Consider the following 19,271-nt stretch of genomic DNA (forward strand, 5'->3'; position numbering starts at 1 on the left):
TTCCATTAGTCACTGTCAGTCACTGGATATTTGAGAAGCTCACAAGCAGTATTTCTCTCATCTTTGACTTGCAACAATTGCACCAAGTAATTAACACACACTGCCAAACATCATGATGTTTTATTTGAAGTATTCAACTAAAGTGTATACACTCATGTGCTTGTACTGCATCTTTACTTGTTAAACAAATAAATATCATTTGTCTATTACAGTGTTCAAATCCGGGCTTGAAAACTCCACTGAAGTACTGGCTTTATGCATGTCAATGCCAACCTTACACATGACAAATGAATGACATTAATACCTTTTTTCTTGCTGCTATTCTTCTGTTTATGTCAGAGAATCTGTCACTTGTACTCCAGCTGGAAGCAGTGGGAAAATTCCCCTGTAACCCCTTCCTTCAGCTTTAAGAGATGGTTTCTGAGACTTTGTAATTTATAGGTAGGGCTTAATGCTATTTCTTTTAACAGGCTGAGAATGTGGAAGAGGAAGACAGACACAGAGTCCTGAATTGTCGCTCCACTAAATATCATCAGACAAGTGATAAAATGGTGAGGGTAAAATGTGAGAGGGTGGGGGAAAAGGAAAATGACTAAAAAGGGTCAGCAGCATGGATCTTTATAGAGAGAAAGCAGCACAGGAAGAAATGAAATGTATTGTAGAAAAGTAAAGCTGGAGTACAAAACATGATCCTAAAGAAGAAAAGGAAAGAAACTGGCAAATGTAAATGATAAATAGAATAGTCAGTCTATCAGATAATTCTAAGGTGTGTGAGTCAGCTTTCCTGAATTAGTCCCCTGTCCGCTTTTCACCAGAATTACTTCCCTATCTACCTTTCACCACGTGATCTTGAAAAAGATGCATTCCCTTTTAGTGCTTCAGCTTCCTTATCAACAAAACAAGGATATAAAACACACGTCTCACAGAGAGCTGAAAAGACCTTTAATTTGTGATACAGAAGTAATGACACTAATTTACTGCTACTAGAGAATGAAAACATACTTTGTTTTTTACTATTTGGTATGCAGATGCCTAGTAACCATAAATAAGAAAAGTTCCATTGTGCCTGGTACTGTACAAAAACCTAGAAAGAAAGAAATTCTGACGTTGAAAGTTACAGACATGAAAAATTATGGGAAAACAAAAGCACATGACAGCTTCACAAAAAAAATCTTAACATTGTAGAGCGCATATGCACATATGGGTTGAACTATGTGTTTTTGTGTGAGAGGGTGGAGAAGTGTGGTACAAATAGAAGCGGGGTAGAATTAGTATTGTTCTCAATTTCAGAATTGTCATTCAGCAAGGAAACCAACAGTAGGATGTCGAGAAACATAGACTGAGAGACCACAGAAGTCAGAGGCAATGAAAAATCTGAAGTTTTTCATCCAAGAACAGCTAGAGTGAGATCACTACCTTTCATGAAAATAATAAATGCTTTTTATTTTATTCCAAAAAGGAAGAAAAAAAGGCTTCCAAAATTTTAAAGTGGTGAATAGTAACAAAAGCAGCCAAGAGAAAGGAAGAGAATTTCATAACTAAGAAAAAATCCATAATTTGAGAAACATCAAAGCATGTATCAGGAGAGGAAACTCCTACCCTAGGAAACAGCAGATAAGGCTTAGAATTTACTTTCACGTATCTTTTCTTCTAATTCTTGGACAATACTAAGGTTTTCTTTATTGTTCACAATGAATTAGCTGAGCAGACCCACCAGGCACATAATAAACTTGGAAAACTATTTCCTTTCCATGCTCAGACCAGATAAGCATATATTAAGAGGAGAGAGGACTGAAATTTTCCTTTGCTTTCTGGCTTCTAAAAGAGTTGTAATGCATGTTTCTCAGACCATGAGGAGGCATGAGATGAAGGAACAAGACCCTGAAGACAACATTCTCCTTTTTCATCAAAGCTATTTCACAAGGATGTTTGACTCATGACGGTAACAGCATTTTCTACATATATCCCATGTGCTCTCCAAGATTTTATCTTCAGGAGGTTTTAATCCAGCAGTTAGCTTGTTTGGCTGATACCCATTTGGTTCCCCTTTTGTTTTAGCACCACACAGCTTTGGCCACGCTCCAAAGTTTTTTTAAGAAAATAATTCAATGGACTGCTATATAGCTAATTTATGTAGAAATTACTGTCAGTCTTGTGGGCAGCTACCAATCCTCATTGTGATTGGAACTATTACCAAGATATGATAATTTCATTTAACACTAGCAAACCATCTGGTGCCTCTATTTCTTGTTGTGACACAGTGCCACTGTTTTTACTCAATCCACTCTCATTAAAACAAGACAAAGTAGCTAAGGATAAACATACACACAGATGATAAATTTATCCTCTCAATTATCTTTGTGCAACTCCCACCCCAGAATTCATACCCTCTTAGATTTTTGACGTATGAGCATACTACTAGAATCTAATCTGACCTCTTGTATAATGAAGGCTATGTGTTTCACTGAGTAGACTCTAAATCAAAAGAATAACATGCTTGGGCTATGCTGTATCTATCTTCCTCATAACATCTGCCTGTGATGGATGAATCCAACCCCCTCCTAGATAAGTTATACCAGTGCTTAATGACTCTCACTCTTAAAAATATGCACCTTATTTCCAGTCTGAATTTGCCTAACTTCAGCTATGAAACATTGGATTTCATTATGCCTTTTTCTGCTAGATTAGAGAGTCATCTAGCATCAAAAGTCTCATTCCCATTAAGGCACTTGCAAACCGTGATCAAGTCACCTCTTAACCTTATCTTCAGCAGATTAAACAGACAGATCTTTAATGCTTATTTTCAGACCTATAGTCATTCTTTCACCTTTAATGAATACTTTCCAATGTTAAGCATATTTTCAAAGTGTGATCACCAGAACAGGACACAAAAGTTCATTAATATTTTCCTTAATGCCATATAAAAAGGCACTTCCTAATTGATATTCAGTTATCCATATGTCAGAGAATATAATATATACAATTTAAAACTGTTTTATCATATTCTTGCTTTAAGCACTTTTTGTATTTTTTAGTATATTCTATGAGATATTCAATTCTAATTATGAATTGAATACTAATTATTTAGTATATTCTATGAGATATTCTAATTCCACTTAAAGCCTTATTTTAAAATATTTTCTTGCATTTTCATTTTCTTATGTAAGGAAATTACATTCCTGAATTAATTAGTTTTTACAGATTAGAAGTATGTTTTGAAAACACACAAATACAGATATACCATTTTGACCAAAATTATAGTATTTTATTTTCTGATAACTCCACATCATTAGATAAAAATACCTAATTTTACCAGGAAGTTTACTGTTAAAGACCCTGTATATATCTATATGTTTTGGTTTATCTTTCATGGAATACATATCTAATTAACCTGCATTCCTTACACAGGTAGCTCTAGGGAATAGCATTTACATCAAGAAAACCCTGATGTTCTCCTGGACATTGCTTCAGAATGAATCAAATGGTTTTGCATTGTTTTCATTTTTTTTTCTGTTTGAGTATGATTTTCACTTACTGACAATCTGCAAGAACAGATGTAGCTACGTCTAATGCTTAAGTTTGGATTAATTTCATCAGGTAAATAATATCCATTAATAATAAAAATAGTAGTAGTAGCAAATAATAAAAATTAATTTACTACTAGATAAGATAGTAAACAACAGAAAAATATTTCAAATCAGTTGGCCCTAGTTGGAAGAGTTCTTAACTATTTCTTAACAGTTTCATGTCATAAAACACCTGCTAATCATGATCTGTTCACACAAAAAGTCCAGAAAATATATTTGTTCAATAGAATAAACTTTAATTTGACCTAGAATTTATTAGCTGAATAAAGAAATCCTATGTTTTCTTATGATTTCTCTTTTTCACTCATAGTGAAGGAGGAGAATTCATTAATGTAAAAAGAGTAATACTAAATCATGTGATCTAACATCCTAAATTTGTTGTGTTTAAGTCTAGGTTATTTCAACTGCAAATAAAAATCTTCAGTGAAGGATGTGAAAGTGCTATTTCATTAGACGTAAGGCCTCCCTAGTTCTTGGATACAGTATGTTAGACAAACACAAAGTATATCTAGACAAATGTAAACAGAAGAATAAAGAAAAAAGGAATAATTGTGCAGAAGAGGGAGTATTATATCAACATGCAGAGAGGAAAAAGTCGAGAGAAAGAGGAATAATCTCTGTGCACTTGGAAACTTAGAAAACCCACATTAGGGGCACTAAATTAAAAAAAAAAAAAATTAAGGACGAGCAAAAGGAAAACTAAAAATTTAAAGTTGCTTCCTAATATTTTAGTGTCCACAGTTTGAATCTGAAATAGAATTAGATCCAATTTTTCTGCCATACTAAAATTAAGTTAAAGCCCTATAGTGTTTCCTGGTAATTCAATAAATTGTGTTATTTCTTTATGTCTCAAGGCATAAATAATTTTGACTCTTTTAAAAACCTCAGTCTTTAAACTTTCAATGTTGTTACTTTTAACTGCTTCACATATTTCCTGACATGAAGAGACCTCTAATTGATTAGTCATTTCTATCAATTTCATCGTCTCCTTTTCCAACAAGTATTCTGAGGAAAACACTCAGAACATTCCCAGTGCATGCTTTAAGTTAAGCAGCTTGAAACATTCCAAGGTATTGGAGTTGAATTGATTTTTATTTCCAAGCAGAAGCTGAAAGCCTTATAAATGACTTATTTTTTTAAAATTTAAACTATGTGTACGCTTTGATTGGGTACAAGATCTACCGTCATAAGATTAAATAGTGATTATTTAGCCTTGATATATAAAAAAATGTTCCGTTCTCTGAATTTGATGAGAGGAACTGAGCATGCCGTCTTCAATTTCTGTACCAGTTTACAAGTGACCTTGGTTCTCAGTTTGCTGATTACAAATGCCAACGTGACAGTCAATGTAGAGCTTTAGATGAGAGCATGATAATTCTTAACACCAGAATATATTAGCCAAAAGTCTTCAAAAAGTACCAAAGATCAGGCAACTATTGTTTAACACCTCTCTCTCTGGAATATCTGAGACACCTCTGTGCTATCAAACACAAGAAGTTAGAGAACAAACCATCTTCTCTCCCTTCATGAATCCTTATCACTAATTTAAGTCTGCTTAAATGCCTGATGAATCTAGACAAAAAATATGTTTCTCTAATTCAATATCATACTTCACTATATTTCAAATTCAGTTACCTTAGTAACAGGTTAAAAGGAACAGAAAAACTGGAATAATCTGAGCTTTTTACATGGACCTAAAATTTCATTCAAAAGTTTCTCAAAATTACGAAGTCCAGAAAGTTTTTCTCAGTACAGCCACTAATACCCTTAGTGTTTCTTGAGTAAAGACTACAACTAGGTATAATGCTGCTGAATTAAAAACAACTTTTAATCTGACAAAACTTAATCTTGCACACAGCTATAGAAGATCTGAGAAAAGTATTCAGGTTTCTTCATGTACTTCACTGCTATAAATGCAGTTCTTTAAAAGAAAATCATCAAAAATTCACTTTATTTTCTGTGGGACATTTTTCATTTGATTCCTTTTCTATCATTTTAATCATAAAAACAAAAAAGTTTTTCACTTCTTTTTGACAGCATCAGCAATCGTACCAGTTGCCCCTCAGCAACATGTAAAAGCCTTACCCCAAAATCAGGACACAGCAATTTTTCAAACAGAATATAAACCTTACCTTGAAGAAAGTCATGGTTGCTCCATCTTCAACTGCCCCATACTCTATCTTTGTCTGCTTGGCCAAATCATCAGCAGAATCAATAGGGGATTCCATACGTTCCACTGTCAGAAAGGCGGCTAGGTTAGCAGTGTACGAGGAAATGATGATAAGTGTGAAAAACCACCAAATGCCTCCCACTATCCTGGTGGAGAGGGCTTTAGGCATGAGCTCAGAACCTAATGAAAACCAGGGGAGAAAGGTGAAACTGATGCACAGAAAACAATAAGTGTTCAGCACTTTTTGCCACAGTGGGGAGATGGAATCACTGTGCAAAATAATCTTTAAGCTACAGGTTTACATGTACTGCTTGTACAAACACACACAACTGAAATGAAAAATAACTGGTTAAATTTATAAAGACAGATCTTTTCAGAGCTGTGGGAATCAAAAGATAGTAATGGGAGATTCAATGATAGGTGCCATTTTAAAATTTCTGACCATATGTATATAAATACCAGTATGAAAAAAAGCAGTTACTTCAACTTGCTTTCCAGAAAAAACGAGCAACTGATGAAGGGACCAGATGTGAAATAGGGGATTTCATATCTGAGAAACAAAATCTTAAATCTATTATAAATATACTTTGGAATTTTGTCATTTGCATTGCTGTAAAGGATAGTTTATTAAATGTTTAGATTAAAAAATTAACATCTCCCATCTCTATGTTTAGCCCCACAATTTCATATAAATATGGTTGGCTATGCCACACACTTCAATTTGATAGAGTAGCAATAAAAATATTAGATTTCTATGCATAAACTAGATAAAGATAGATTATAATGCATTGCTGGAGTTGCCTGCTCATGGCACTAAAGAATGGAGGGGGAGATAGACACTGTATAGTAATTTGCATAATTTTAAATGCTAATTTAGAGCCTAATGAGACAAATTGAAGCACATAAACTCCTCTTGTGCCTAATTACTAAAAATAGGAATAAATTAATTTCACTGTAATATACAATTACAAATATTTATTATAAATGAGCATGTATGGATTTTTTCCATAATGTTATAATTGAATGAAATGAAATTTCTAATGACGTCAAAATAATAATTTCAAGCTTCATTTTAAGAACTTCATGTAAGATCTTTTAGAAGTATCTGGAAACTTGTTTTCAAGGAAAGAGTTTTACCATATCCATTATACCATTGTACCGAAACAATCCCTTTTTGTTAATTGGTTACTCTGCTTGCTCTTAAATCTCCTGGGTAAAATGGAATGAAGGCAAGATGGACTATTTTATTCCTGTTAAATTTTAGTGCTTATATTGAATTAGTTAAGGAACTGGTCCAGCAAGGTAACACATCTTCATATAAATGAAAGATTACGTAAAACTTCCAAACTCAATGCCAAAAAAAAGAACAAGGACTGGGGAGGGAGGGAGGAAGAAAACCAAAGAAAAGGGAAAAAGAAGTGGTATCATAACTGGACTACTGTATTCAAAAACAGCCCATCTTACCCTGCAGTTCATCTTACCCTTGCTGTTTCAAACAAAAAAGGCTGACAGACTTGGACATGACAGCCAACTCCAGCGCCAGATTCTGCCTAGAATTCTGCAAGGAAAAAAGTAGAAAAGTACCTGTCTGATGTAGTTGCTCCTAGGCCCTGTTAGTCAGACACTTAGACACCATAACACTAAGAGATTTCCCAACAAGCCCACCATCAAAAACTCTTTTTAATTGCACTCATTTCATTTAAAAACCAACACCAGTAAAGTCAGATAGGACTTTAGAAATAGGAAGTCAGATAGGAAGAAAAGAAGAGTGGAAACATTCGCCGCAGTTACCCCAGTTACCACAAGTTCATACCTTACCAAGGACTGAAACCGAGTGCCACCTGGGCCCATGAAACAGAGCCTGGTCAGGGGCTGACTGTCATGTACCCAAGGTAACGTCATGTCCAGCACTATATCCCACAGTTTCCTGGGAGCGAGAGGTGCCAGCAAGACATGTATGAGTTTCCTCTATCATGTATCCTCCAGCACTAAGCAAGTCTTTTGTAAAGAAGCAGCACTTAATAAGTCAACGTGAGAATGGCCCAAGCGTTTTTATACTGTTTCTAATGAAAAGCTACTGCTATTAGGTGAGAACCTCTGTGCTTGTCTAAAAGCCTACTTTTAGACAACTTTAGGTTTCTGAGAGTTTTTTTTTTTTAAAGCAATCATCAAAAAGACTGTTACTGCACCCTTAGAATGGTGCCTTTAAAGTTTATTAAAGGATGAACTGAGTAAAGGTAAAATAATATAAGGCAAGGACAGAGGGTCAGCCTTAATTCTGAAAAACTAGTTTTCCTTCATGAAAAATTATTATCCTCTAGAGATATCTTTTAAAATAAAGGCTGGGGGTCTTTTCTTATTTTGATTCTCAAAAAAAAAAAAAAAGTTTAGATGTTAGGGACTAAAATACCTTTTTCTTGCAAAAAAGATGATGCAAAAAATCTAAATTGCTTTTTCCATTCTCCAGAACTATGAAGAAGCACACAGCCACATAAGAAATAAAACTCAGCATTGATAGTGATTCTGACAATCCTGAGAACTGTGAATGAAATTCAAAATACCTTCCTTCATTCAGTATGTATTTTTTTGATAGCTTCCTTGAAAGCAATCATTATCTTACCAACATGTATTAGGCAATTGTGCTTCAACTATCTAATTTCTTGAAATGTATATTAATGACCTAGTTGATAGTAAACACTTGGCCAACTACAGTTGTATTTTTATTTCTGACTTGAAATCCTGGTTTCTTTTTACCCATTAATTCATGTTTTTCTGAGCATAGTACTCTTTTTACTGAGGTCTTAGAGTCTTTTTAAGCCTACCAACCTGACACATGACAGAATATTTACTGCAGTTACAGGAAAGCTTCATGAATTCATTTGATGAGTTAAAAACAGGATTTATTTATAGCTGGCGTACTTATAATGGGAAGCTTTAAAAATGATTGCTCAGGTATATCCATTAAAACAACTCTACCGATATGCACTTGCTCCTGCCAACATTTTCTATTAATTTTTTTGGGATATGCAACAGTTATTTTTCCAGAAGGAAAAGTCATTCCTTTTAATGGTTCTTTAACAGGACTAACAATCTTTCATATTACACTATACTGCCCAGTGAAATTTCAGAGCAAAAACTGAATCTGTGCTATTCAAATGTGTCTGATATTATATGACTCTGTTCAAATCCTTATTAAAAAGGGTAATAAAATGGTGATATATTTTTATAGATCTATATATTTGGTATGCTTTCAAAATAAGAGGAATATGATAAGGAAATTTTAAGAATCTGCTTAAGCATTTTACTTAGTTGTAGTTAAAAGTGATTGTTGGTTTTACTTTGAGCTATGTGACTATACAGCTGCCAATTTTATTGTCAGCAATGGTATCAGTTTCTCAGTGCAGGGATTGTTCAATGTAGGCTTTTTATTTAAATCTTTAAGAATGGTCATTCTGATTTTAAAAATATGAGTTGGGACTGCACAGAATTAAATCTCCTGTACTATCATTTTCTTTTACAGGTTCTAGCTACTAGATAAAATCTTTCTTTTATTGAAAGGTTTTTAGAACAAAATTAAACAAATGATAGATTTTTACATTATACCCTTACCTGACAAAGATATATTCATTTTTAAGTTGTTGAAATTAAGGTTTGTTAGGTAATGTTCATTTAATTATGCAGTAAGGGTATCCTGTTTAGGAAATAAACAACATGGCTATGCTGTACTTTTTTAAGTTTTAAAATTTTTATCTGTCTTCAGACTAATTCCTAAGGTGGTATTTGGGAATGCCTGGATACATAATCATAGAAAAGCTGGTTTATGGCTACATGCACAGAGGCACCCATGCAAGTGACTTGCGCCAGAGAGCTGTTACCCCCAGCAAAAAGTGGGACATGATGCCCAAGAGAAAGAGCAGACTGAGTCGTATACCTTGCTGCATGAGAGCTCCAACTCCAAACCAGAAACTATTTAGCAAGGTAAAATTGTTTTCCACCACGTCTGAATCAGGGTTGCAAGGATGTGGATTATACCACTCATAGGGACTAAACCTGTGGTAATTGACAGAAAAAAAGAACAAATTTAAAATGCAGCCGTCACAAAGTCTATCCAGCAAATCTGCTGCAAAAGAAAAAGAAAAATAAGAGAGGTTATAAAGAAAATAGTGATTGAAAGTTTTTACAGTGTGATTGCCTTATACTTAATAGCAATATTAAAAGAAAAAACAATATTGAAGATTCACATTCTTAACTATTGCTGATACTAATAAAGTTGCATACAGATTGGCTCTGAAAGGCTCCAAGTGCCACCTGTAAACATCAAAGCACTTATTTTCAATGCCAATAGAATTACAGACAATTGGTCCCATTTAGGATTAGGTTCTTATAACCACTGTGTCAGTATTTTGCATCTTGAAAGAAAACATAATATGTGTTAAATCACAGAATTTAACTAGAAAATAATACATTAGACAAAACGTTTTTCTCAGAAAAATTACAAATAATGAATATAACAAAAAACAAGTAGTTAGCAGTAAAAGTGGCATTGTTAATCACCAAACAAGGGTAATACACACTACAATTCACAGAAAAAAAATACTATAGAAAATTAAAGGAATTGCATCCTGTCCTGTGAGGTGCACAGTAGCATCCCTGGAAAGGTTTTCCAAAAGAAGCTGGGGACACTCACAAGCACCTTGCAGGGCCAGGCTCTGAGAAAAGAAAAAAAAAAGAAAAAGAAAAATATAAACATAAAGGAAAACACAATTAAATTAATTATCTCAGAAATAGATAGAACAAAGATAGTAGAAAGTTGTCTGAGTCTGGCAATAGATTACAAGCAGATTATATACAATCAATCTATTTTAATTCATGGCTTTGCAATTGCTGTGCATTATGACAGGTTCATCTCTAAATGCTGTTTTATCAATTGTAGCTAAAACAAGCAAACATGTCTAGATAAATTATTTTTGGTTACAATTTCTTTCAGAAAAAAAGATTTTCAGTTCTCTCTTCCTCATTATACTTTTGCAGAACTTTAAATTTTAATTCCAATGTGCAGGATTATTCTAACCATTTAAGAGATTTAATCATCATTTCTGGACTTGGAGACACGCTGTTGAGAGGGACTTTTATTTTGTGTTTAAATCATGTCTTTAAATATTTGATAATGAATACAAGTAATGCATGTGCATGATATATTTGAGAAAAAAAAAAATCACTGCAACACAGTAAAATGGAACCAGCACAATAATTAAAAATATTACAGATTTTAATTATTAAATCAATATTAATATATCTTCATAATTTCTCAAATCATTAAAGCCACTCTGTTAAAAACCCTCAGATAGGCAGCCTTTATGAAAGAACTTTTTTGATGGATCTTACAATCCAAGCAATCTGAATAATGCGTCTGTCACTCTGAAAAATGCAATTTTCTTCACAATAATATTTCAAACACATTATAATACAGAAAATCAAATGTTCCACTTTTAAGCTCTTAATGTAATGTTAAAACACCTCTCATCTTAAAAGTGTCTACTTGATAAAGAACTGTTTCATTTGGATCTCCAAAGTAATACTGATATGCTGTTCAAAAATGTTGATTGGGTTCTAATTAAACATTGTGACCTGAATTCTCCTACATACTTTGTAGTAAAACTAGATCAGAAGTTTATTGTCTCATTAAAAATCTAAGTACCTTTTATGTCATCTTGTTGTCAATCCAACAAAACCTGGAAACCAAGCACTTGGTGACACTGAAGCAGGTATTCATACTCTTTTTGCGGAGAGATATTTGAAGATTGAATTTGAAAATACCTTTTTCTTGTGAGGACAATGTTTGCTAGACAAAGCAAACATATTTTAGAGACTTAAAATAAATATAAATATTCAAGAGTTATTTTTAGTGATTGCAACATTACTGAACAAACTAAAACATAACTTGATATTTTTACCTTTTTGTTCTGATAGCTTAAGTTATTTAATTATTTTTATATTATTTTGAAGCACAGAAAAATTGTCCATAGTTGTAAAGAAAGGAAGAAGCAACTTAACATACAGGATGACTTTAGGAAAAAGAAACAATGCAATCTGAGTCCTATAGTTTTAGAATTCTCTACTTAGAAAGTAAGGAAAATTAACTGACCTATTATGGATAAATATTGTTCCTCCTTATTTTAAGGATGATCTATGATATTAGATTGTCTAGTGTAATAATCTTAAGGTATAGATCCTTTGATCAATTTTTTGTATGTACTACATATGTGTATAAGATTCATGCTGTTTAGCCTATTGCAACAAATATTCATAAATCATAGAGTTACAGGTTCATCTAGCAGGTTTTATAAGCCAGAATCCAGCTCAGGGCAATGTCTACTATTTCTCAACAGCAGACTGTTCAGTGAGGTCTCAAAAATGTCCAAAGACAAGAATTCCACAGCTTCTTGGGAAAAACATTCCCATGTTTAGTTATCATAATAAAAACTTCTTTTTTTCTTTAAGTCAGGCTGGAACCTCCTTTGTTTCCAAGTATAAAGAACTCAATCTTTTTTGATCAGCTTCTCTTATTAGAAAGTGCCTATTAGGAAACTCCTTCTCCCTGATGCTAAAAGAGCCCTCTCCCCAGCCTCCTTTCACAAGTCTTCTGATACAGACTCCACTTGCCAAGTTTATTCAAGTATCAGGGGTCTCAGAACTGCTCACAGTATTTAAATGTGGTATAATAAATGATACTATGGGAATAATCGCCTTCCTTGATTAATGCACTATACTCCTACTAATTTAAATGCAGAACACTAGCTCAATCAAGAGAACAAGCATACAGCAAAAAGAGAACTGATGCAACTTTGAAGATTGATTTTTCTGACCACTGATAACAGGTACTCTTCCCAATTACCCATTTCTGTTATTTCTATTAAATGTTTATGCTAACATTTCTGATACAGTCTCTGTTAATCTCTAACACCTTCATGTCTCTGAAATACTTGAAAAAATAGAATATAAATGAACTTTACAAGACCTGAGTTCCAGTTTTCCTGATTGCTACTACCCACTGAAAAGTTACAAGTACTCTCCAGAAATTATTGGCTAGTGCAAATAATGTTTAAAAGTCAGCCTTCTCAGCAATCCACAGGAAGGAAAGATTTGTGGTAAATTTAAGTCCACTTTAGGAATATACCATGATATAAGAAATTAAAATTAGTATGCCAAATGATCAGACAGACCTACTTCAGAACTGCAAATTATTTCAGACAAGCTATAATTTATGATATTCTGTGTTAACAGAGTGTTTGAAATAACAATGTAGAAGCCCAGAAGACAAAGGATCTTATGTGTGTGTCTCAAACACCTAAAGTTGAATAGCCATGGAGCCAACCAAAGGTTGTTGGTAAGAGTATGTTGTGATAAATGACATGTGACTGGAGAAGGGGTACACTGGAGATATGGCAGCATTTTCTGGGACAAATGTCTTTGTTCTGGCTCCTGGAAATAAGCACAATGCAGTACAGTTCAAGCACAGGACAGAGGTCAAAAAGTAGGCATGGACTATTGATCAAAGTACAGGTTCATCAAGACCACCAAAGACCTCCAAAGCCCTCAAACCTATTTTCAGAAAGGTCTAGGAGAACAGTCTGCACAGGATAATTAATTCCTATAAAAAGCAAGAAACTTATCTCCAGGGTAGGGAAATGTATCTATAAAAAGGTACCTCCATGAAGCCCAGATGGTGCCCACAGGACCCTAGACACCCCACCAGCTGGATCAGTCCTGCAGCCAGGACTGGTGATCTTTTTAAACTCCTTGAGCCTGTTTGACTTCAGAAACTGTCATAGTGTTAACTGTGATATATTGGTAGCATTTCTGCTTCTCTTTTTATTTAGGAGTTGGATTTTGTGCACTCCTAGCACAGGGAGTCTTGTGATGATGTTACAAGGTTCTGTTTCTTAATTCTTGACCTGCAGGCACCCACTCCTCCTTTCCAGTGTCCAGTTTGAGACTACCTCATGAAGAGACATGACTAATTCTGGAAACTAGAAGAGCTTCTACAGTTTTGATCTGTAAATAAAAACACAGTCTTATAGAGAGCCATGGGACTCAGAGTAGATGACCTTAGATGTGATTGCAGATATACAGTTTTTGTTCACCCACTATACTCAAAGTAAATCCTGTCACACACACTGACTGCTGCTTTCAGTTGCTCTCCTAAAGGTGTGGTCTAGCATGATCTATACAAATCAGCTCAATTCAAAGCTGCTGAGAGTATGTAAAGGGTACCCTCCACCAATTTCAATAGTTCTCAAATCAAAACCTGTCAGTTTATCTCTGATGATAGTATGAAGATAGTATTTTGTTTTGAAAGCAAATTAATAGGTATGCTTAATACAGGCTGTAATACCTGGAGATAAATAAATTTTTAATTTAAGATGTATTTTCTGGAGAGAAATGCAACTTGTTAAAAAGAGAAGAAAACCCAAAACCTGCAATTTAGAGAGAAGAGAAAATGGACTACTGGAGTAATATTTGTATTTGCATTTTCATTATACCAAAACACAGCTACCTAGGAATATTACACAGAACTGAATTTACACGAGTTGGGATAGTCCTTGTGGGATAAAGACTGCTTGGATCCATTAGTAATATATGCAGGCCATTTGAGTTTTTTGTGCTCCTTTCAGATATTTGCAAAACAGGTGTCAGGTACTGTCATTAAATCATATTTAGCATGTTACCTGTTAAATTCTTATAGAGAACTTTTCCAGAAGGTCTAAAGCAGCTCTTTTCTCTTTTTTTTTTTCTTAATTATTTTATTTTTATTTTATTTATTATTTTACTTTTTTCCCTCAGGATCAAAAAAGTAAAACACATAGGTTTTTCAAAACACAGATCGATACTGAATATTTAGCTGAAAATCCATGAGAGTTATCAGCTACCATTATATGCCTGGACTTCAATTCTTATTTAAAAATCCATACTGACAAAATTTTTCATCCATATCTGACATGGTCCTGCCTTCTCTTCTGACCCAAACAGGAGCTACATAACAACTATGGAAAGGCTAAAAAAAATCTATGTTCTACAAGATAGTTTGAAATTACAAGACAACAATCAAATGCAATAAACTTAATTCTTGGTCTGATGCAGTCAGATAGAATACTTCCCTATACTCATGGAATTATGTATATAGGCAAGGGAAATAAAGAAAATACAATTGCAAAGAAGTATGATGCAAGTATAACTTAAGGAACTAATAAGATTGTTTACTGGTAGCTGTGCTTAGTTTATTTAAATTACATTCTTTTCAATGATATTTCAAACAAAATGTTACTATTGTGTTTTTTAAAATGAACACGTAAATAAATTAGGAGCAAATGGTATTACAAAAATATTATCTAGAGCATGATGTGACCAACATATTCGTCATAACTCTGCAACAGACACAGCACAAAATTACCCTGTGCATACTATTCCAGCATTATTTCAAACCTGTCAAATTTCCTCACTTTTCTCTGGATCAGGTTTATAAAGAAAAGTAAATATTATTACTCACTTACATGCACACAGACATCTCTTTTGCACAACCAGACCAAGAAGTGAGCAGACAACAGGTTTTACTGCAAAACCATTAGCACAAAGATTTCACAAGCTGTAAGGCTTCATCTAATGACCAGAAATGTACAAACCAAAAGAATCTTACCCCATCCTCTTCATGAACTGATAAGCATACTGATCCAGTGCTGGGTATGGCTGACCACAACAAACTATCAGCTCTAATCTCAGCTCTAGCAAATTACACATTCTCCCATTCACTAGAGCAAAATTGTAAGAATGATTCTTCTAGTCGTTGTTTTACAGGGCTTCTGTGCAGGACTACACCCTCAATACATATGTTACTGCATAAGGACTGACAAAGTACAATATTTAAATAAAATATTTAATAACTTTTTCAAGAATATCCAAGATATAAGATGGATGCTTTATCATAACATACTACACTGCTTAAGAATAAACCATGTTACTACTTCGCTTTATTAAAGCCTCCATTTTTTTTTTTCCTAAATTATGACTTTTAGAAAAACTTCACTATATGAATGAATATATCCTGTCCCATTTTTATGCATCTTTATCTTCCTGACTAATACTAGGGGGAAAAAAAAGAACAAACCCAATTAGTTCATAAGAAAATAAGACAATAATTTAGTTAACTTCTACTATAAGCAACATGAATCATACAGGAGTAATATAACCCAGCAACAGGGAATACCTGGTGATTTTTGGAACTTGTCAATTTTTACTGCTGTATTAGCGACTAGTACTGCTCTAAAATCCAAAGAAATGTAGGCTTGGGGGCTACAGAAATGTGTAGTTAAATCATAGCTCAAATCAGAACCAAAAACATAAAGGCTGTTTTGTTTCATGAAAATTAAATAAATAAATTTAAAATTAAATAAATCATAAAAAATTCTTAACTATTATGTGATAATTATAATAAGTTTATAACTGAAGCATTTGTTTTTACAGTTGTGGATTAAGGGTTTATTAAAATCCATTATTATTCTGTATTAAAGACATTATATACATAAAGTACATTACCATCATAATTAAAGATTAATGAATGATGGAAATAAGTGTCAAAGATATACATATAACCTAATTTTTGAAGTACTAGTCAAGTTCCTATTGCTTAATTTATTATATATGCTGTTTTCAGTTCTTAAATAATTTTCCAATTTCCAGAACATTAGTCCATCCATTTCTTGAACAGAAGAAATGTTGATAGAGTTAAATATAAAATGACAGTCAAGAATCTGTAGAAAACTTATTTAAAATTACTATCTTCTAATGTATGTGAACTTCACAATGATTGTAGACTTCTCCAACAATCAGTGTGTCCTGACTGCTGCTAAATACATTGAAGTCTTACAAAAAATATTCTAGGAGATATTCTGAGCTATCTCAAGTATGGTATGGTAGGGGAGATGTTAAAAGAGTTGCTTCCTTTTTAGTTTTCACAAGATTCACAACCTTTCCTGCCTTCTGCATCTGAGGGACAACACAGAAAACTAGAGTATTTGTTGTGTTAGAAAGCATTTTGCCCCCTTTTTAGTGACATAAGTAAAATGATGTCTCCAACATGATTTTCCCCTTTGTATGCTTTGCTCTTTAGGCTCTCAGCATGAGCATCTTTGAATCTTCATTTATGTTCCTTTATTCCTCTGTCTCAATAGTAATAATTGGGTGCTATTTCAAAAAAACATTATTCACAATACTTCTAATATTTTTTATTTGCATTTTCCTTCTAACTAGCCTACATTTAGCTTTTTCATATAACATCCTTACATCTTTACCAGAGAACATTATTATTGTTTACCCATACATGGTCTTCCCTGAGTATATTGAAAAAAATGGGAGAAATAAAAAACTCACTACTTTGGAAAATTCTCATCCTTATTTTTAGAAATACTCAAATTTCAAGCAATCTATAAATTCTTTTTGGCTGGGATAGAGTCAGTTTTCTTCCTGGTAGCTGGTATAAGCCAGTATGATGTTCAATTTTGGATGTAGTATGGTAGCAGTGTTGATAATACACTGATGTTTCTAGGGGTTGCTAAGTCATATTTATACGACTTCACCTTTTTCTGTCTTCAGGAGTGCCCTGGTCTTGCACATCTTTTTCTGATGATTTTTAAGCTCATTTTGAGGGGTGACTGCCCCAGGCCTGTAACCATACAACAGAAAATATTTAAAAACAAAGACCTGAGCATCATAAGCATATACCTTGTCCAGGGATTAACTCTGATTAGCAGTGCTGAGCCTTCTAGTCACTCCTGTGACTAACAGAACAGAAAACCTCTTTTAAACATACATAGTGACTAAACCAACCAGCTGAGTGACTTTTGGCTTACAGGCCCTCCTTAGCCTGGACAGTTTTGAACTTCGTTTCTGATGTGGAGGGCACTTCTCTCAGAGGTTAAAATCTAGGATAAAAGTCCATCTACTGAACCTTGGCCAGTAGTCATAAAAAGGGTGACTAAAGAAGATGGAAAAGTGAATCTGGTGGGAGTGTATTAGGTATACATTGCAAGGACTTATATGTGGGTGAGAAGTGAGAGAGAAACCACTACGCACTGACTACAAACTGCCCCTCAAGCTCCCTTCTCTGTCTGGGGGTGGGCAGAGGAACCTAAAGGAGTAAAGCAAAGGTGGAAGAAAGGTGTTGTCTCAGTGTCTGTATTTCTCACTGTCCTGGGTTGCAGTGTATTCTATTACCATCCTCATGAGCTGTTGAAACCAGGTGGGGCAGTGTTCCCTTGCCTCCTCCCCCCAGACCATCTTTCTGTTAATGGCCCATCATTGTCCTGCCGCATGACTCAGAGATAACTCCCTCCGGACTATCTTCTGTTAATGAGCCTAATCAACACTTGGCCTCATGACTCATTACCCCATTGTGAGATGCTCCACCCAGAGGGAGGAGCCAAGCATTCCATCCTGGACATAATCTGAGTTTCCGAACACCACAGACACCATTTCCATGGGATTCCCAGAGGACAGGACCTACACAGCCTCCACTGGACCTTCTGAGGAAGAGCAGACCCTTTCAGCAGGATCACTGCTTCAACAGAACCACATCCACCACTTCAGGAGGAGTGCAGCCACCATCTTATCGGACTGCTACCACCACCCTGACTAACAGGGTGTCAGGTTGTATCCTGACTCTGTCAGTTTGAACCAGTGTTTTCTCCCTTTGCCTTTTTTTTAATTTCCCTATTAAATTGTTATTCTGACTTGGTCCCTCCCACAGGTTTGTTTTCAAACTAGTACACTCACCACCTGAATTCTTTTCAGCCCATGACAATAACTGGTAAGCAACTCCCTGCCTTTATCTCAACCTTTGAGCGCGCTCATCCTATTTTCTCTCCTTTTCCTGCTCCAGAAGGGATTGAGTGCCTTAGCAAACATTTGGCCTCTAGTCAAGGTTAACCCCCCAACACACAGAATTGGCTTACTTCTTATATTGAGAATTCTCCTTTGGGATATGAGATTTGAGTTCTGGTCAAGAGTTTGAGCACCTGCCCTCACACAACACAAGGAACCTCCCCACACCCCATCCAGGAGCTATAATAAGGCTTAAAAGGTAAATAACGGTTGTCCTGAAATTATTCTGCAAAGCTGTATTTACATATCCAGCAAAAGAGAAAGTATAAAATGTGCCTCCACACAGATTACACAGATTAGTCATCATCTGAATGTCTTTTGATGGCTAAGAGGTCACAAAGAAAAGCAAAAGAGCCTGTACACAAATACAGACTCTTATTTGCTATACACAATTAATTCCCTTTATCACCTCTTTTACTTCTCCTAAATCTTAGACACACCTCTTACTCTTTCCGCTGCCTCTCCAGATACTTCTGGCAAATTTACAGAAGCTTAAAAAATGTCATATATAAATGGAACAGTCATACTAAGATATGCATGAAATGAACCCAAGTAACCCTGCAATCATAGTGTGACCCTCT

General features: G+C 34.5%; 1 protein-coding gene across 8 annotated transcripts in view; it reads right to left on the minus strand.

Moving 5' to 3' along the window:
* The window catches only part of GRIK2 (glutamate ionotropic receptor kainate type subunit 2), a 366,191-nt gene that overhangs the window by 86,404 nt on the left and 260,516 nt on the right, over positions 1-19,271 (minus strand). For 5 of the 8 annotated variants that reach the window (XM_039568102.1, XM_039568100.1, XM_010403513.3 and 2 more), the window contains 2 exons: positions 9,689-9,807; positions 5,720-5,937 (listed from right to left, as the gene is read on the minus strand). In XM_039568102.1, the coding sequence (XP_039424036.1) occupies positions 5,720-5,937; positions 9,689-9,807 (337 nt within the window). Of the gene's footprint in view, positions 1-5,719; positions 7,316-9,688; positions 9,808-9,986; positions 10,467-19,271 lie in introns of those variants that run through there. The other 3 variants (XR_005604049.1, XM_039568104.1, XM_039568105.1) reach the window with 3 other exon arrangements.

The sequence above is a fragment of the Corvus cornix genome, chromosome 3 (genome assembly GCF_000738735.6).
Source record: "Corvus cornix cornix isolate S_Up_H32 chromosome 3, ASM73873v5, whole genome shotgun sequence".
NCBI classification, from domain to species: Eukaryota; Metazoa; Chordata; class Aves; order Passeriformes; family Corvidae; genus Corvus; species Corvus cornix.